Source organism: Enhydra lutris, unplaced genomic scaffold (assembly GCF_002288905.1).
Source record: "Enhydra lutris kenyoni isolate GAN:26980312 unplaced genomic scaffold, ASM228890v2 scaffoldscaffold55, whole genome shotgun sequence".
NCBI classification, from domain to species: domain Eukaryota; kingdom Metazoa; phylum Chordata; class Mammalia; order Carnivora; family Mustelidae; genus Enhydra; species Enhydra lutris.
In genome coordinates, this window is record NW_019154139.1 from 17,209 (window position 1) to 31,928 (window position 14,720).

Sequence of the window (14,720 nt, forward strand, 5' to 3'; positions counted from 1 at the left end):
GTTCCAGGCTTGGAGGATGGGGTGATGCCACTAACTGGATAATTCAGGGACAGGGACAGGGTTAGTGGGTTAAAGAAACTCACTTTTAGATTTATTGAGTTTATGGTTCACACAGACTTCTCCAGTGTAGACACATGGCAAAGCTCCAAAGATAGGTTTCTGTTTCTTCAGCTCATAGTAGTGACCAGTTGCTGGTGGTCATTACAAGTGTGCGTCCTGTCTGGCTGTGTCTGCCCTGGAAGGTGGAGTCCCTGCCCTCAGGCAAAGCAGCTGTGGGTGCTGGATGGGTGTTACAGCTAAAGGGGGCCAGGGCCTTAAGGGGAGCCAGGAAGAGGGTAGGTGGGCAGTTCCTGAGCATTGTCCTAAAAGGCAGCTCCGTGGCTGTGGAGTGAATGGGGGAGGGGAGCCACAGGTGGCCCTACGTTGTCAGCCTGGATGGGGTGATGATGCCTTGGGGCACGGAGGAGGGGGCTTGGAGCGTGTGCCTGACCACCTTGCGCACTGTCCTTGCAGACTCATGGAGAGGTTTCTCATGGATGGATTGTATCCTTCAAGGTGTGCGGAGCCCTTGTCCCCTGACCCTTCCCCCTCCTGCCCCCTCAGCCTCACTGTGCGCCACTTAGCTGCTGAGGTCCGGGAGGGGTAGGCGAGTGAGTGCCCGGGGTCCGTCCATGCTCGCGTCTCGCCCGCGGCCCGCACAGGATGGGCGCTGCGTACTTTGGAGCTTCCTGACGTCTGCATTTGCTTTCTATCAGGAAGAGAGTAGGATGGCTGTAGCTCCAGCTTTTGTGCCTGGATTCAAACTCCACCTCCACCTCCTCATGAGCCCTGGTAGCCTCTCCGACCTCAAAACTTGGGCTGACATTTCACACTTCTCTGGTGGGAATGAACTTTGTAAAACAGGACCTGCGCCCTCCTCCCGTGGATTGTCTGCACTGGGTTTGGAGGGAGACACTCCCTGGCAGCCAGGATGGTTTTAAAAAGCTTCCCGGGTGGATCTATGGAGAACTGTGGCAGGAAGACCCTCCTCCCTGCCCTGGGTCCTGCCCCCCGCCACCCCCAGGAGCTGAGTAGATCTTGCTTCACCTCATACCACGTGCCCCTCCGCCCCCGCCCGCCCGCTCCTCCGGCTTCCTGGTTAAACCGCCCCGCCCCTCGCGGCCTCGGGAAGTCTCGTTCCCCAGGATTTTGTCGGGGTTTCACACACAGGCCGTTCATGAACAGCTTGTCAGCTGTCTGGCTTCTGGAGGCCTTTTTCCTGGAAGGGTCACGTGCTGCCTAAGTCTGCGTCTCCTCTTGGGCCTGTGGGAGCCCCATCCATAAAGGGACTAGGGCAGCCTACATGATACTGGTGGTGACGGCTTCTCTGTAAAATTCCACTCTGTGTTGTCCCCGGTACTTAGACGGCCAGGACACATCCCAGCGTCGCCTGCCCCTCGCCTTCCCAGGGAGTTTGTGCCCGTGATGTTTGAAGCTGATCCTCTGTCTGCAACATTCATTCAGTTTAAAATATGAAGAATCCAGAAAGAAAAGGAGAGGGCCAGTTTCATCTTGCAGAGCCCCACCCCAAGCACCTTCCCTGCCTGCCTTTTGTTCCTCTCTGTTCCTTAACCTGAATGCAGTCGGCCACAGCAGCTGTCCACGTACGCCCTGACCCTGTACAAGCACACAGCCACAGTGGATGGCAAGACAGTCCTTGTGGGTAAGCAGCACCAGACCGGGCCATGGACTCTCGAGGGAGAGGAGAGGGGAGGGGAGAGAAGTCCATGGGAGAGAGGCAGGAAGGAAGTGAGACCTCAGCAGAGAGCAGGGGTGGTAGGGAGGAGCCTGGGATCCTGGAGCCCAGGGAACAGGGGAGGAGGTGCACAAGGCCTCGGTCCAGCTCTCTGACCTGGTATTCTAATCAACCAGTGGAAAGAAATAACAGTTGTGGTCTGAGTATTACCTTCCACAAAAGGTTTTGACTTTCTGTGATGTCACCGCCTCCTGCTTGGCTAGGCCACGCATCCTGCCTGGCTGTGTCTACCATCGGTGGCCAGCACACATGGGAAGTCAGCGTAGTTCGACGTTGAAGGGCTCTGCATCTTGGGGATGGGAGAACTGGGAAACCTGCCTTCTCCCTTTCAGGACTTCCTGTCTGCATGCTCCTTCCTCCTGGCCTGGCCACGTGTTTCCCTCTTACTCACTGCCATGCACACACACGTACACAGACCTTCCGTGGCACCCCCAGGTGCATTGTGTCCTGATGACGCACACGTGTGAGATCTGCGGCCTTTATTCCTCCCTGTCCTCCCACGTGTTGTGTCCCTGCACACACAGATCTGCACAGAGATGCTCTGTGTGTCCGGGTCTCTCTGCCCTCCAGCCGAACCAGACAGAGTTGTGTTCCTGTTGCAGACTTTTGGGACACGGCAGGCCAGGAGCGGTTCCAGAGTATGCACGCCTCCTACTACCACAAGGCCCACGCCTGCATCATGGTATGAGACCCGCCGGGCAGTGGACAAAGGCTCTGTGAAGCTTGCAGGGTGACCCAGCAGTGCTGAGCCCCCCTCACTAAGGCTGGGTACTGGGAGAGAGGGGATCAGGGCAGCCTGGGGAGGTTCCAGAGTGAGAACATGCCCGGGTGAGCTTCTCTTCAAGTGGGGCTGGATGAGGGACCCCCATCCAGGGGTGGAGCACCTCCAGGGCCTCTGCATCAGGCTTGGCATCTAAGAGGCAAGGAAAGACCTTCCCTGGTGGGAGCCACCTGTTCCAACAGGCTTCCAAGGTCCCCTCAGCCCCATCACCTGGTCCTGCTCCCAAACGAGCCCCTCTCCTCTGTGCTGTCTAAAACACAGTCTTCGGGGGCTCCCCATAGCCGTAGGGTAAAAACTGCCATACGAGGACCTGAGAGAGAGCTAAAGAAGCGCGGGAGAGCTGTGCAAGCCTGTGTGCGTAGGGCCCCTGCCCAGAGCCCTGGCTCCATTCTCCAGCTCCCTTATCCCTTAACACAAAATCTCTTGACATTTTCCAAATTGTAATATTAGTACCTGTAAGAGGACAGAATGAGAAGGCGACTGGGTACGGCACGGGGGGCAGTGCAGGCCAGCAGTCCCACCTGGAGGCTCACATGGTCAACGCCTCTGACCCTGGAGAAGCAGGAGGGGAGAGCCCAGCCATGTCTGTCCCACTTCTGCACTGGCGTTTGGAGCTCTGCGCTTACCTCCACTCTCTCTCTGGGAGGAACACCCCCCCCCCCGCCCCGCCCCGCCTCGGACACCTCTCCATCGGCTCCATTTGGACCCTCCTCTGACGCCTGGGCATTCCTTCATGCCTTTCAGTGCAGCTGTCTGCTGCATGGGGCCTGGCAGGTAGAAAGTGCTCGCCTTGCGGTGACCATGTGGGATCCGATAGTCCCAGCGGGAGCTCCACTCAGAGACTGGATGGGGCTGCTCCTCGGCCCCGCCAACTGTTCCTCAGCTCACAAAACAAGATCAGACCTGGACGAAAGGTGACTGATGGTGATCGTGGGAGGCAGGCCGGTGTGAAGCAGATTGTGGAAAACTCATTACCAGTGTGATTTATAGGAAGTCTTCATTAGGGATTCAAGACAACGTTGTCATTTGTTGATATGGGGCCTAGGTGTACGGTGGAAGGGCCTCCCAGGCGGACCTCCTGCTGCCTCAGCTGCGACAGCTGCTGCCCCAAGCCCCCTGCCATGCAGAGCAGCCCCTGTGCTGGGTGAGACGCATTTACTCCCATGAAGGGAGAGCAGCCATTCCAGCAAGTCCCCGGGCTGTTCTGGATCCACGGCTGTGCTGGGGCCATGTGGGCCTGAAAGCAGGAGGCTGGCCTTTAAGGAGCTCTGGCCAGGGGTTTGAGGGCCCCGTCCCTGCAGCAGTCCTTCCAAGCACGTCAGGACCCCTGGCCTCCCCTGCCCTTAGAGCGCGTCTGCCGTACTTGTGCATGTTGCTATTTTAAAATAGGTAAAAACTATCCACTGTAAAATGCTAATCAAATTACAAGCTACACAATAATAAAAGATAGTCGCTCCAACTCCGGCCACTGCAGCGAGAGGGACCACTGCGCTGTGCACCCCACCCTGGCAGGTGGGTGGTCACAGAATGGCTCCAGCTTCCCAATCAACCAGAACACACAGACCCGGAGCCTTGAGGCCGAGCAGCTCCTTCCCTTCAAGCATCCAATTCGCCTCCAGACTGTGGGCGTGAGCCAGCAGCCGCAGGCACAGGTGTACAGGTGGTCCTGACACGCAGATCCGGCCAGTGAAAACCTGCCACCTCCCCTGTGCAGACCATCACCCAGAAGGTCAGGGCCACCCTCCGCGGCATCAGGCACGTGACCTGCAAGAACAGGGACCAGCATGATGGGCACGTGGCTGCTGCTTGCGGAATTGCACCATGCTGAGCGCCCCGACGCCCATGGTGGGGACGAGGAAGCCCGCTGCCCCACCAAGAGCTCCTGAGCGCCTGCCCCCACTTCCAAAGTAATAAAGATGTCAGCCACCTTCAAATAACAAGAATAGATAAAAATTACTTTTAAAAGGTTTAAGATACAAAATAACAAGAGATTAAACAAAAGTTTCAAAGTTAAAAATGTATCGATAGTGGGTGCCTGGGGGGCTCAGTCAGTTGAGCATCTGACTTGATTTCAGCTCAAGTCGTGATCTCAGGGCCATGGGATCAAGCCCCGTGTCAGGCTTGTGCTCAGCAAGGAGTCTGCCTGAATTTCTCTTTCCCTCTCCCCTCCCCCGCTTGCACTGTCTCACTCTCAAAAAAATAAAATCCTTATTTAAAAAAAAGTAAATAAAAATAATAATCTTTTAAAAGTACACTGATAGTAACCATGGGAAATCTTGGAGGCATTTAAAGTTATTACAAAGGAATTCTTTTAAAAGATTCATTTAGTTATTTTAGAAAGAGCATGTGCAGGCAGTGGAGAGGGGAAGGGCAGAGGAAGAGGAGGAGAATCTCAAGCGGACCCCCCACGAAGCATGGAGCCCGACGTGGGGCTCAGTCTCACGAGCCAAAGATCATGACCTAAGCCAAAACCAAGAGTCAGACACCCAACCAACTGAGCCACCCAGGTACCCCGCATAAGGAATCTCAAGACAAAGTTTGAGTAATACCAGTCATAGACTAAGAAACAAAACAAAAGATTTAGAGATTGCAACAGACTATATTGATCAGTGCAATGATACACCCTAGATAACAGATACACCGATGGCAAGATGACAGAAAAGGAGTAAACATTTTAAAGGCACCTTTTGGATCGGGAGGTTCTGGGGGCTTCCCTGGGAAGGGCGGGCCCAGGGCCGCTCAGCGGCTGGTGTGTGTCAGGGGTGGTGGTGCGCAGACCCCGACGGCCTGAGCTATTTTCCGTCCTCTGTTCACTGCAGGTGTTCGACGTGCAGAGGAAAGTAACGTACAAGAACCTGAGCACCTGGTACACAGAGCTTCGGGAGTTCAGGCCGGAGATCCCATGCATCGTGGTGGCCAATAAAATTGATGGTGGGGCCATCCCTGCATCTGGGTGTCCATGTCCATGGGCAAGCCACCACCACCCATTTCCTCCTCCATTCCTGGGGCAGTGAACCTTCAGTGATCTGTCCTCCTTCCCAAAATACAGCCCTTGTTTGCTCTCCATCAGTCTCTATCCAGTAAAGATCCCAACTGAGCCAATCTTTCCTCTTTCCAAGACGTAGATCCCTGTTAAATGAACTTTTTCTAGGACATGTCCTCTGATTGCCCCTCCCTGTCCCACTTTCTGGAATGGTCTCCGGCGACCTCTCCCTTTCCCCTAACGGACAGGCCAATGTCCTACCTTCTCTTTACAGCAGACGTAAAGATGACCCAGAAGAGCTTCAATTTTGCCAGGAAGTTCTCTCTTCCCCTGTATTTTGTCTCAGCTGCTGATGGTACCAATGTCGTGAAGGTAACGGTGGGCTGCAGAGCTCAGGGAAGGCCAAGTACTTAAGGGACCAGGGAAGCTGCGAAGAGAAGGGATGGTGGAGAGGACAGGCGTTGCTGCAGGGGCCGTGAGTGGGCGATCCAGAGTGAGTGGGGATAGGAATGGGTCATGGTTTGTTCTGACAGTAGGGGAGATGATGGGCCTGGGCTTGGCAGAAAAAGTACATTGATCGGGAGGTGAATCGAGGGGTGAACTTGCTGACTTTAGGGGTGGAGTGTTGTGTGGACATATGATGGGGACAGGGCACTGAGACCCACTGCCCTGTCTTCCTTCCTGCCGCCGCCACCTGCCCCCAGCTCTTCAATGACGCAATTCGATTAGCTGTGTCTTACAAACACAACTCCCAGGACTTCATGGACGAGGTTTTGCAGGAGCTTGAGGTAGGTCAGGGGGAAGTGTTAGATGGGATCAAGCTTCTCTGCAGAGGGTTGCAGAACGAAAGTCAGTAGAGCGGCTCCTGCCGGCCCTTCGGGAAATGCACGCTCATCATGCACGCTCCCCCAGAAGAGTCACACCCTCCCCCCCCACCCCGGGGAAGACATAGGGCCAGGCCTCACCTGCAGCCTTGTCCACAGAACTTTGATTTGGAGCAGAAGGAGGAGGAAGTGCCAGATCGAGCGCAGCACGGCGACACTGAGAGCCCCTCCCCTTCCTGAGTCAAAGACGGGGGCCTCGCTCCTCGTGGACTTTGGTGGGGGTGTCCTTCGGGATACCCTCCCATCAGCACCCCTGCAGCTAGGAATTGAAAAATTCTTGCCAGCCGTCCCCTCTACCTCCTGCGAGCCCACCCGTTCTGTTTGCCTCCCCGCCTACCATGGCCCATGACTCCTGACCCTTCCACAGTTGTCCTCTCCCCTGTCCTCAGGGACCGGGGTGGGGTCTGCACCAGCAAGCACCCTTGGCTGGTGCGAGACAGGCATAGTAGACCCTGAAGCAGAATTAGAGATCAGTACCCTCAGCTTCCCCAGCTTGTGCAGTGGCTGGGAAGAGCTTTAGGAAACATGCTTTGTGTGTCTCTCCAATAAAAGGAAATTGAGGTGTTTTCTCTCCCAGAATTGACCTTGGGGCCTACTCATTGCCTTTCCGCCAAGGGAATGATTTCTAATCGCTGACGGCCACGGTTCCCACCCCTACAGGTTCAGGGGGCCTCCATCCTTTTTCCTCTTTTTAGTCTCCCAACCAACTGTTTTTCAGAAATGGTTTTGAGCAGACATCTGTTCCTGTCACAGGACAGGTTTGCCTTGAAAGCCCAGGGAAACAGGTGACGAGTCCTGTCACCCTTAGCAGTACTGGGAAGCATGCCCATGTGGATTCAAAGAACTTCCCTTTACAGCCCCTGTTGCAGCAGATGATGCTTTCCTGCCTTTTTTAAGAACTGTTGTGAGTCCTGCCCCATGGGTGGGGAGAGGGGCACCCTGCTGCCTCCCCCACTTCTCTCCAGGACTCACGGGTCAGTAGTGTGTTTGTACGATTGCCTCGCCCATCATCATCATCATTTCCAGTGTCTTCATTTGTATAGAAAAATTCGAATTAACATAAACATCGCATGTATGTGCGTGCTTGTAGGTCTGGATTTCACTGAGCAAAAAGCCCTGGGAGAGCCATGATCATCACCTAGACGAATGAGGGCCCCTGCCTCCACCTGCCGTGTGAGGAGCCCGGTCAGCTCTGCCCTCACGGAGACCACTGCAGTGGGTTTTGGTTTTGTTTTTTAAGATTTTCTCAGAGAGAGAGAGCATAAATGGGGGAGAGGGAGGAGCAGGCTCCCCGCTGAGCAAGGTTAGGGCATGGATGCTGAGATCATGACCTGAGCCAAAGGCAGACACAACCAACTGAGCCACCCAGGTGCCCCGGACTTTAGAGTATGAAAAAGAACAAGTATTTATTTGGGAAGAACAAGAAGCAAGAACAAAGTTTATCTGCCTTTAAATTGCTAATACTTATAATTTCAACTGAAAATATTTACTTGACCCGGGATTTTGAGGAATGTGCTACCCTGGTGAGGTAGGCTTTTAAAAACTACCAAAAAAGGGGCGCCTGGATGGCTCAGTGGGTTAAAGCCTCTGCCTTCGGCTCGAGTCCTGGTCCCAGGGTCCTGGGATCAAGCCCCGCATCGGGCTCTCTGCTCGGCGGGGACCCTGCTTCCCCCTCTCTCTCTGCCTGCTTGTGATCGCTGTCTGTCAAATAAATAAATAAGATCTTTATAAAAAGTACCAAAAAAAAAAAAAAGCCCTTTGATGTTGTAAATGACCAATAAGTATTTTTTTTTACATAATGGCTTTATCAAGATTTCCTTCAAATACCAAAAAATTTCCCATCAGTATTAGTTTTACATAACCATTTTGCATCAGGTTCCCTCTGAGAAGGGAGCAGGAGAGGGCAGGAGGCCAGAACGCAGCAAGGGTGCGGTCTCCCCGCCCCCAGGGAGCTCTGGAGGGCAAACTGCCCCACAGAGTTGGTCCCACTTTGGACCAGGGGGTCTTCGAGTGGTAGTCAGCCACATGTGGGAGGAGGGGGAAGGGGAGGTGATGGCGCCTAGCCTCCATGGCCAAGGGGCTTCTGCCCCCTGGCCGCTTAGCAAGGGCGGCTCTCCGGGAACACGGGCAGGTGTAACCCTCAATTCTCACAGCAGCCAGGGGAGGACTGCCTGGGCAGGGTGCCAGGAGCGTCTGTGGCCACCCACCCTCACATGCTCAGATCACCTGCTCCTGGAAGTTCACTCCATCCTAAGACAGGGAATGCCACCCCTGGATCTTTTTTTAAGTATTTTATTGAGGTGAGACTTACATAACATAAAATTAACCATTTTAAAGTAAACGACGCAGTCCCATTTAGTACAGTTACAGTGCTGTTCAACTCTCACCTCTCTCTAGTTCTAGGTTATTTCCGTCACTCAGAAGTAAAACCCCTTGCTCATCAAGCAGCTTCTCCCCCCAATACCCTCTCCCTTCAGGTCCTGGCAGAGTCTCGGACTTTCTGTCTCGGTTTATACGTCCTGTACATTTCACATCCGTGGGATCCTACGCTGTGACCTTGTGTGTCTGGCTTCTTTCACTTGGCAACATGTTTCCAAGATTCATCCACATTTTAAATAGTTCATTCCTTTTTAGGACTGAACACGTCCCATTTTATATACATCCCACAGTTTGCTTACCCAGTCGCTCGTTGGTGGACATTTGGGCTGTTTCTACCCTTCAGCTGCGTGAATGTTGCTGCTACCACCAGGCTTGAGTATGGGCTCACAGCAGGGGCCTCAGTATTCTGATCTGGCTGTCCCAGTCTGCTCAGGCCGCCATCACCAATCACCGCTGACTGACATTTATTTCTCACAGTTCTGGAGCCTGGGAGCTCTAAGATCAGGTGCCGGCAAGGTTGGTTTCATTCCGAAGCCACTTTTCTTGGCCTGTCGGCACCTGCTGTCTCACTAAGTGCACACATGGCCTCTTCTTTGTTTTCCCGCAGAGATCTCTTTCTCTTCCCTCCGTACACAACCACACATCCTTTGACACAAAGGTTGGGCCCCAGCCCTATGACCTCATTTAGCATTAATTACTCCTCTCAATGCTTGGACTGCAAATACAGTCAACATTGAAGGTTAGGACTTCCACATATGAGTTCTGGAGGGCCATAATTCAGGCCATGGTACAGTGTGTATCTAGGAGTGGACCTACAGGGTCATATGGTAATTACATTTAATCACAATTAAACTTTTGAGGAACTTCCTGTCTTTTCCAAAGTGGAACCATTTACAGTCCTACAAACAATGCACAAAGATTCCAATTTCCCCACTCCCTAGCGAGCCCATGTTGTTTTCTACTTTAAAGACAAATCCAACCCATTTCTAGTGGTTGTGAAATGGTACCTCATTGTGGTTTTGATTTGCATTGCCCTAATGCCATGATGTTGTGCCTCTCTTCATATGCTTGTTAGCCATTTGTAAATTTTCTTTGGGAAAATACCTGTACAAGTACTTTGCCTATTTTTAAATTGGATTGTCTTTTTTGTTGTTGAGTTATAAGAGTTCTTTATATATTCTGGATCTAAATGCTCATCAGATTTATGATTTACAGCTATTTTCTCCCATTCTATAGATTGTCTTTAAACTTTGTGAATAATATCTTTCTTTGATGCATAAAAGTCTTTAATTTCTAAGAACTCCAGTTTGTCCTTTTTTTTGCTTGTTGCTCATGTTCTTGGTGTCATATCTAGAATCCATTGCCAAATCCGAGGTCATGAAGACTTAACCTTTATGTTCTTTTCTAAGAGTTTTGTGGCTCCAGCTCTTACATTTAGGTCATTGATCCATTTTGAGTTATTTTTTGTCCATGGCATGAGGCAAAAGTACACACCTGTGCTTGTGGACGTCCAGTTGTCCTGACAGCATTTGTTGCAAAGACTTCCTCTCTGAATGGTTTTGCCACCTTGGTCCCAGTTTGTGAATTTATTTCTGGACTCTCAATTCTATTCTGTGGTCTCGCTGTGTAACTTCATAGTACAGTTTTAAAAGTCCTTCAACTTTGTTCTTTTTAAAGATCGTTTTGACATCGTAACAATATTAAGTCTTCCAATCCACAAACCTGGGATGTCTCTCCCTTTGTTGGAGTCTCTAATTTGTTCCAGCGGTGTTTGTAGTTTTCACATACAAATCTTTCACCTCCTGGTCAACTTTATTTCCTGGTATTCTGCGAATGCTATTTCCTTTTTTTATTGCTCATCGCTGGTTATAGAAACACAGCTCACTTCTGTGTGTTGATGTTGTACCCTGAAACTGCTGAATCCTTTTAACCCTAGCTTTCTGTGGATTCTTGTGCACTTTCTATAAATAGAATCATACATGCCTACAGAAAAAGTTTTCACGTATTCCTTTACAATTTGGAAGCTTTTGTTTCCTCTTCTTGCCTACTTGCTCTAACTGGAACTCCCAGTACTGTGTTGAATAGAACTGGTAAAAGCAGACGTCTTTGCCTTGATCCTATCCTAGGGGGAGGTTTTCAGCTCTTTACTGTTGAGTATGGGTTAGCGGTGGGATTTTTCATGCCTTTATCAGGTATCATTTCATCTACATCATATAATTTGAGAGGTATCTACTTGTTTATAGTATTTTCTTATGTTTCTTTTTCTTTCTGTATAATTAGTAGTAATGTTACTTCTAATTTTTTATTTTAACTATTTTCACCTTTCTTTTTTCTTTGTCATTATAGCTAAAAGTTTGTCATTTTTGTTGATCTATTTAAAGAACCAACTTGTGGTATAATTATTCCCTCTCAATTGTTTTTCTATTCTCTATTTCATTTACCTCTAATGTTTATTCTTTCCTTTAGTCTGCTAGCTTTAGTCTGCCCTTCTTTTTCCACTTCCTTAAAGTGTAAAGGTAGGTTATTCATTTGAAATCTTTCTTCTTTTTTAACATAGACATTTATCACCATAAATTTCCCTCTGCACATTGCCTTTGCTACATGCCGTAAATTTTTGCACGTTGTGTTTTCATTTTCATTTGTCACTGAGTATTTTCTATATACCCTTGTGATTTCTTCTGTGATCCATTAAGCTTGTTTAAGAGCATTTCTTTAATTTCCACATAATTGTCACTTTTCCAGTTTTTCTTTTGTTGTTGATGTCTGCTTCACTCATTGTGGTTGGGAAAGATACTTCGTATGATTTCAGTCTTTTTAAAGTTATTGAGAATTGTTTATGGCCTAAAACATGGTCTGTCCTATGGAATGTTCCCTATGGGTTTGAGAAGAATGTGTATTCTGCTGTTGGGGAGAGTGTGCTATGTATGTCTGTTATAGGTCGTTGATTAACAGTCTTGTTAAAAGTCCTGTATGTCTTTGTGGACTTTCTATCTAGATGTTCCATCCACTGTTGGCAACGCAGTGCTGACGCCTCTGAATAGTACTGTAGCACTGCTTCCGTGTGTTCATGTTTGCCTCAAATATTCAGGGGCTCTGTTGTTTGGTGCATATAGGCATATGTGTTTTTTAGAGTATCTCTGTTTGTATTTTATCCTTTATACTTCTAATTAGCTTCTTGATAAATTGGCCGTCTTTTCAGTATCTAATGCCCTTCTTTGCCTCTTCCAACCACCTCGACTTCTGGTCCGTCTTGTCTGATATGGGTATGGCCACACCACGTCTCTGCTGGTTGCTGTCTGGATGGAGGATCTTTTCCACCCTCTCCCTGTAACCCTCTCTGTGTCACTGGGTCTCAAGCTCCTGTAGACAGCATGCAGCTGGATCTTGCCTCAAACCATTCTGCCAAGCTCTGCCTTTAACTGGAGACATCCGCTCATTTCCATGAGAAGTAACTTCTCATGCAAATGAGAAGGAAGGACTCCCTTCAGTCATTTCCTACGTGTTTTCTGTATGTCTTAACCTTCTCTGCACTGAGTCCAGATCTATTTCCGACCTTGGAAACGTTTGGACGAATCAAAATGGTGCCGCTGTCATTTCTTAGCATTCTTTAGTACTTCGTGCAGAGATTTTCAGATGCAGAACAGTGACCAGCCAACAGCACATTGCAAGAGTCCCAAAGTCCTCGGCTATTTAACGAAACGGACCGTGACAACAAAGTAAGGCAGCCCAGGACTTGCACATCCTTGATGAGGACATAATCAGCAGCAAGTGATTCAAACAAACCAAATGCAAGTTTGTTTTTACGCTTTTCATGTTTACTTTTGGTCTTTGCTTCATAAAGCCACTGATAATTGAGGCATCTTTCAAGAATGGGATTTCTTTTTTTTTTTTAAGATTTTATTTATTTATTTGACACAGAGAGAGAGATCACAAGTAGGCAGAGAGGCAGGCAGAGAGAGAGAAGGGCAAGCAGGCTCCCTGCTGATCAGAGAGCCCGATGCGGGGCTCGATCCCAGGACCCTGGGATCATGACCTGAGCCGAAGGCAGAGACTTTTAACCCACTGAGCCACCCAGGTGCCCTCAAGTATGGGATTTCTAAATTTTTTTTTTAATTTTTATTTGAAATAGAGAGTGAGCAAGGAGTGGGGCAGGGGGAGAGGGAAAAGCAGACTCCCCACTGAGTGGGGAGCCTGACACGGGGCTCTTGATCCTAGGACCCGGAGATCATGACTGGAGCTGAGCCACCCAGGTGCCCTGGGATTTCTACATATTTTAATAAAGAAGAAACGAAAAAGCCACAAACTACTTTATTTGCCACAAACTCCTACAGCAAAAAGGAAAACATGACCCAGCTGCATTATCCAGATCCCCACACCTCAACAACAGTTGTAGATGTTTTTCTGTATACTCTGTTTCTTTTTTGCATTCAGTTCATTAATTTATGTAAATTAGGGAAACTGACTTATAATATCATCGCCTTTAAAGGTATCTTCTGTATACTTCTCCCCACCCCCAGACGCCTACGGCGCTGTCGCTCAGGTGAATGATGATGGTTTCAGGAGCCCAAAGCCGTCTGCGATCTTAGGTTGCTAAATGCGCGATGATCTCAGATTTCTACCAGTGTAAACAAAGGACTCAAGTGGTCAAAAATCGCACAGTTGGGGCGCCGGGCTGGCTCAATCCGTTAAGTGTCTGCCTTCAGCTCAGGTCATGATCCCGGAGTCCTCGGATCCAGAGCCCCATGTCCGGCTCCCCACTCAGCAGGAAACCTGCTTCTCCCTCCCCCTCCGCCTGCTGCTCTCCCTGCTTATGTGCACTCTCTCTCTCTCTCTCTCTCTCTCTCTCAGATAAATAAAATCTTTAAGTAAAAATCATATAATTGAAGAAAAATGTATCAGTATAAAGATTATTTAACCACAACTTTATTATGTATTTCAAGCTACAAGCTCTCTTTAAACTGTCATCAAATTATAGTGCACACACACCTATAACAGCTTAGGCTTGCTTAGGAATGCATCACTACATTAAAATAAATAACCTTCTAAATATTTCATAATTTAATTTGCTCCTGAATAATTTTCCCGGGGGAAAACAAGCATTCTGTGTTCTTTAAGAATTAGATATATAAGTGAACTGCTCTGTATTCATTTAAACTCCAAAGAAAGGGGCGCCTGGGTGGCTCAGTGGGTTAAAGCCTCTGCTTTCGGCTCAGGTCATGATCTCAGGGTCCTGGGATCGAGCCCCGCATCAGGCTCTCTGCTCAGCAGGGAGTCTGCTTCCCCCTCTCTCTCTGCCTGCCTCTCTGCCTACTTGTGACCTCTGTCTGTCAAATAAATAAATAAAATCTTTTAAAAAAAAAATAAAGTCCACAGAAACCTAAAGGCAAAAGTTTCTGTCTAATAAAGCAATACAGCTATGCTTGATCATTGTCATTAATCCAGTGAGAGGATGAAATGGTATAAATAGAGTCGATCTCTGGTGAGTATAGTTGCAAAATATTCTAAATGGGGAAAAAATGACAATGATAGTTATTTCAAGGAAAGAAGCACCAAAGTGAAGAGAAGGTTGAAGAACAAGAACACCAACTCTGACAGAGGACTGAAACGTGGTAATACAAAAAGGAGACCTATGGAACAAAAACCAGTCATTTTACTTTGTCTTAAAAAAACGGACAGAACACGGACGAGGAGGAGAGCCTGGATTATTTAGAACTGAGGTAGACCTATGCCAACATGGAATGTGGCACAATGATTTGATCTCAAGTGGAAATGAATAAAATGAAATGTTGCAAGTCTTTATATCAATAATAAAACATTAATTCAAAATGCATACAAAACACAAAGTCTGGATTTTCCCCCTTAGGTTTATAATAAACTTGAAACCTCTGCTCAGTGCAT

At 49.0% G+C, this 14,720-nt stretch overlaps 1 protein-coding gene across 10 annotated transcripts in view; it reads left to right on the forward strand.

The window, feature by feature from the left end:
- Positions 1-14,720, forward strand: part of LOC111157613 (RAB, member of RAS oncogene family like 2B) — a 32,196-nt gene that overhangs the window by 16,431 nt on the left and 1,045 nt on the right. For 4 of the 10 annotated variants that reach the window (XM_022519185.1, XM_022519184.1, XM_022519186.1 and 1 more), the window contains exons 3-8: positions 514-543; positions 1,623-1,702; positions 2,398-2,477; positions 5,396-5,507; positions 5,834-5,931; positions 6,264-6,347. In XM_022519185.1, coding sequence (XP_022374893.1) covers positions 514-543; positions 1,623-1,702; positions 2,398-2,477; positions 5,396-5,507; positions 5,834-5,931; positions 6,264-6,347 — 484 coding nt within the window. The other 6 variants (XM_022519183.1, XM_022519180.1, XM_022519181.1 and 3 more) reach the window with 6 other exon arrangements.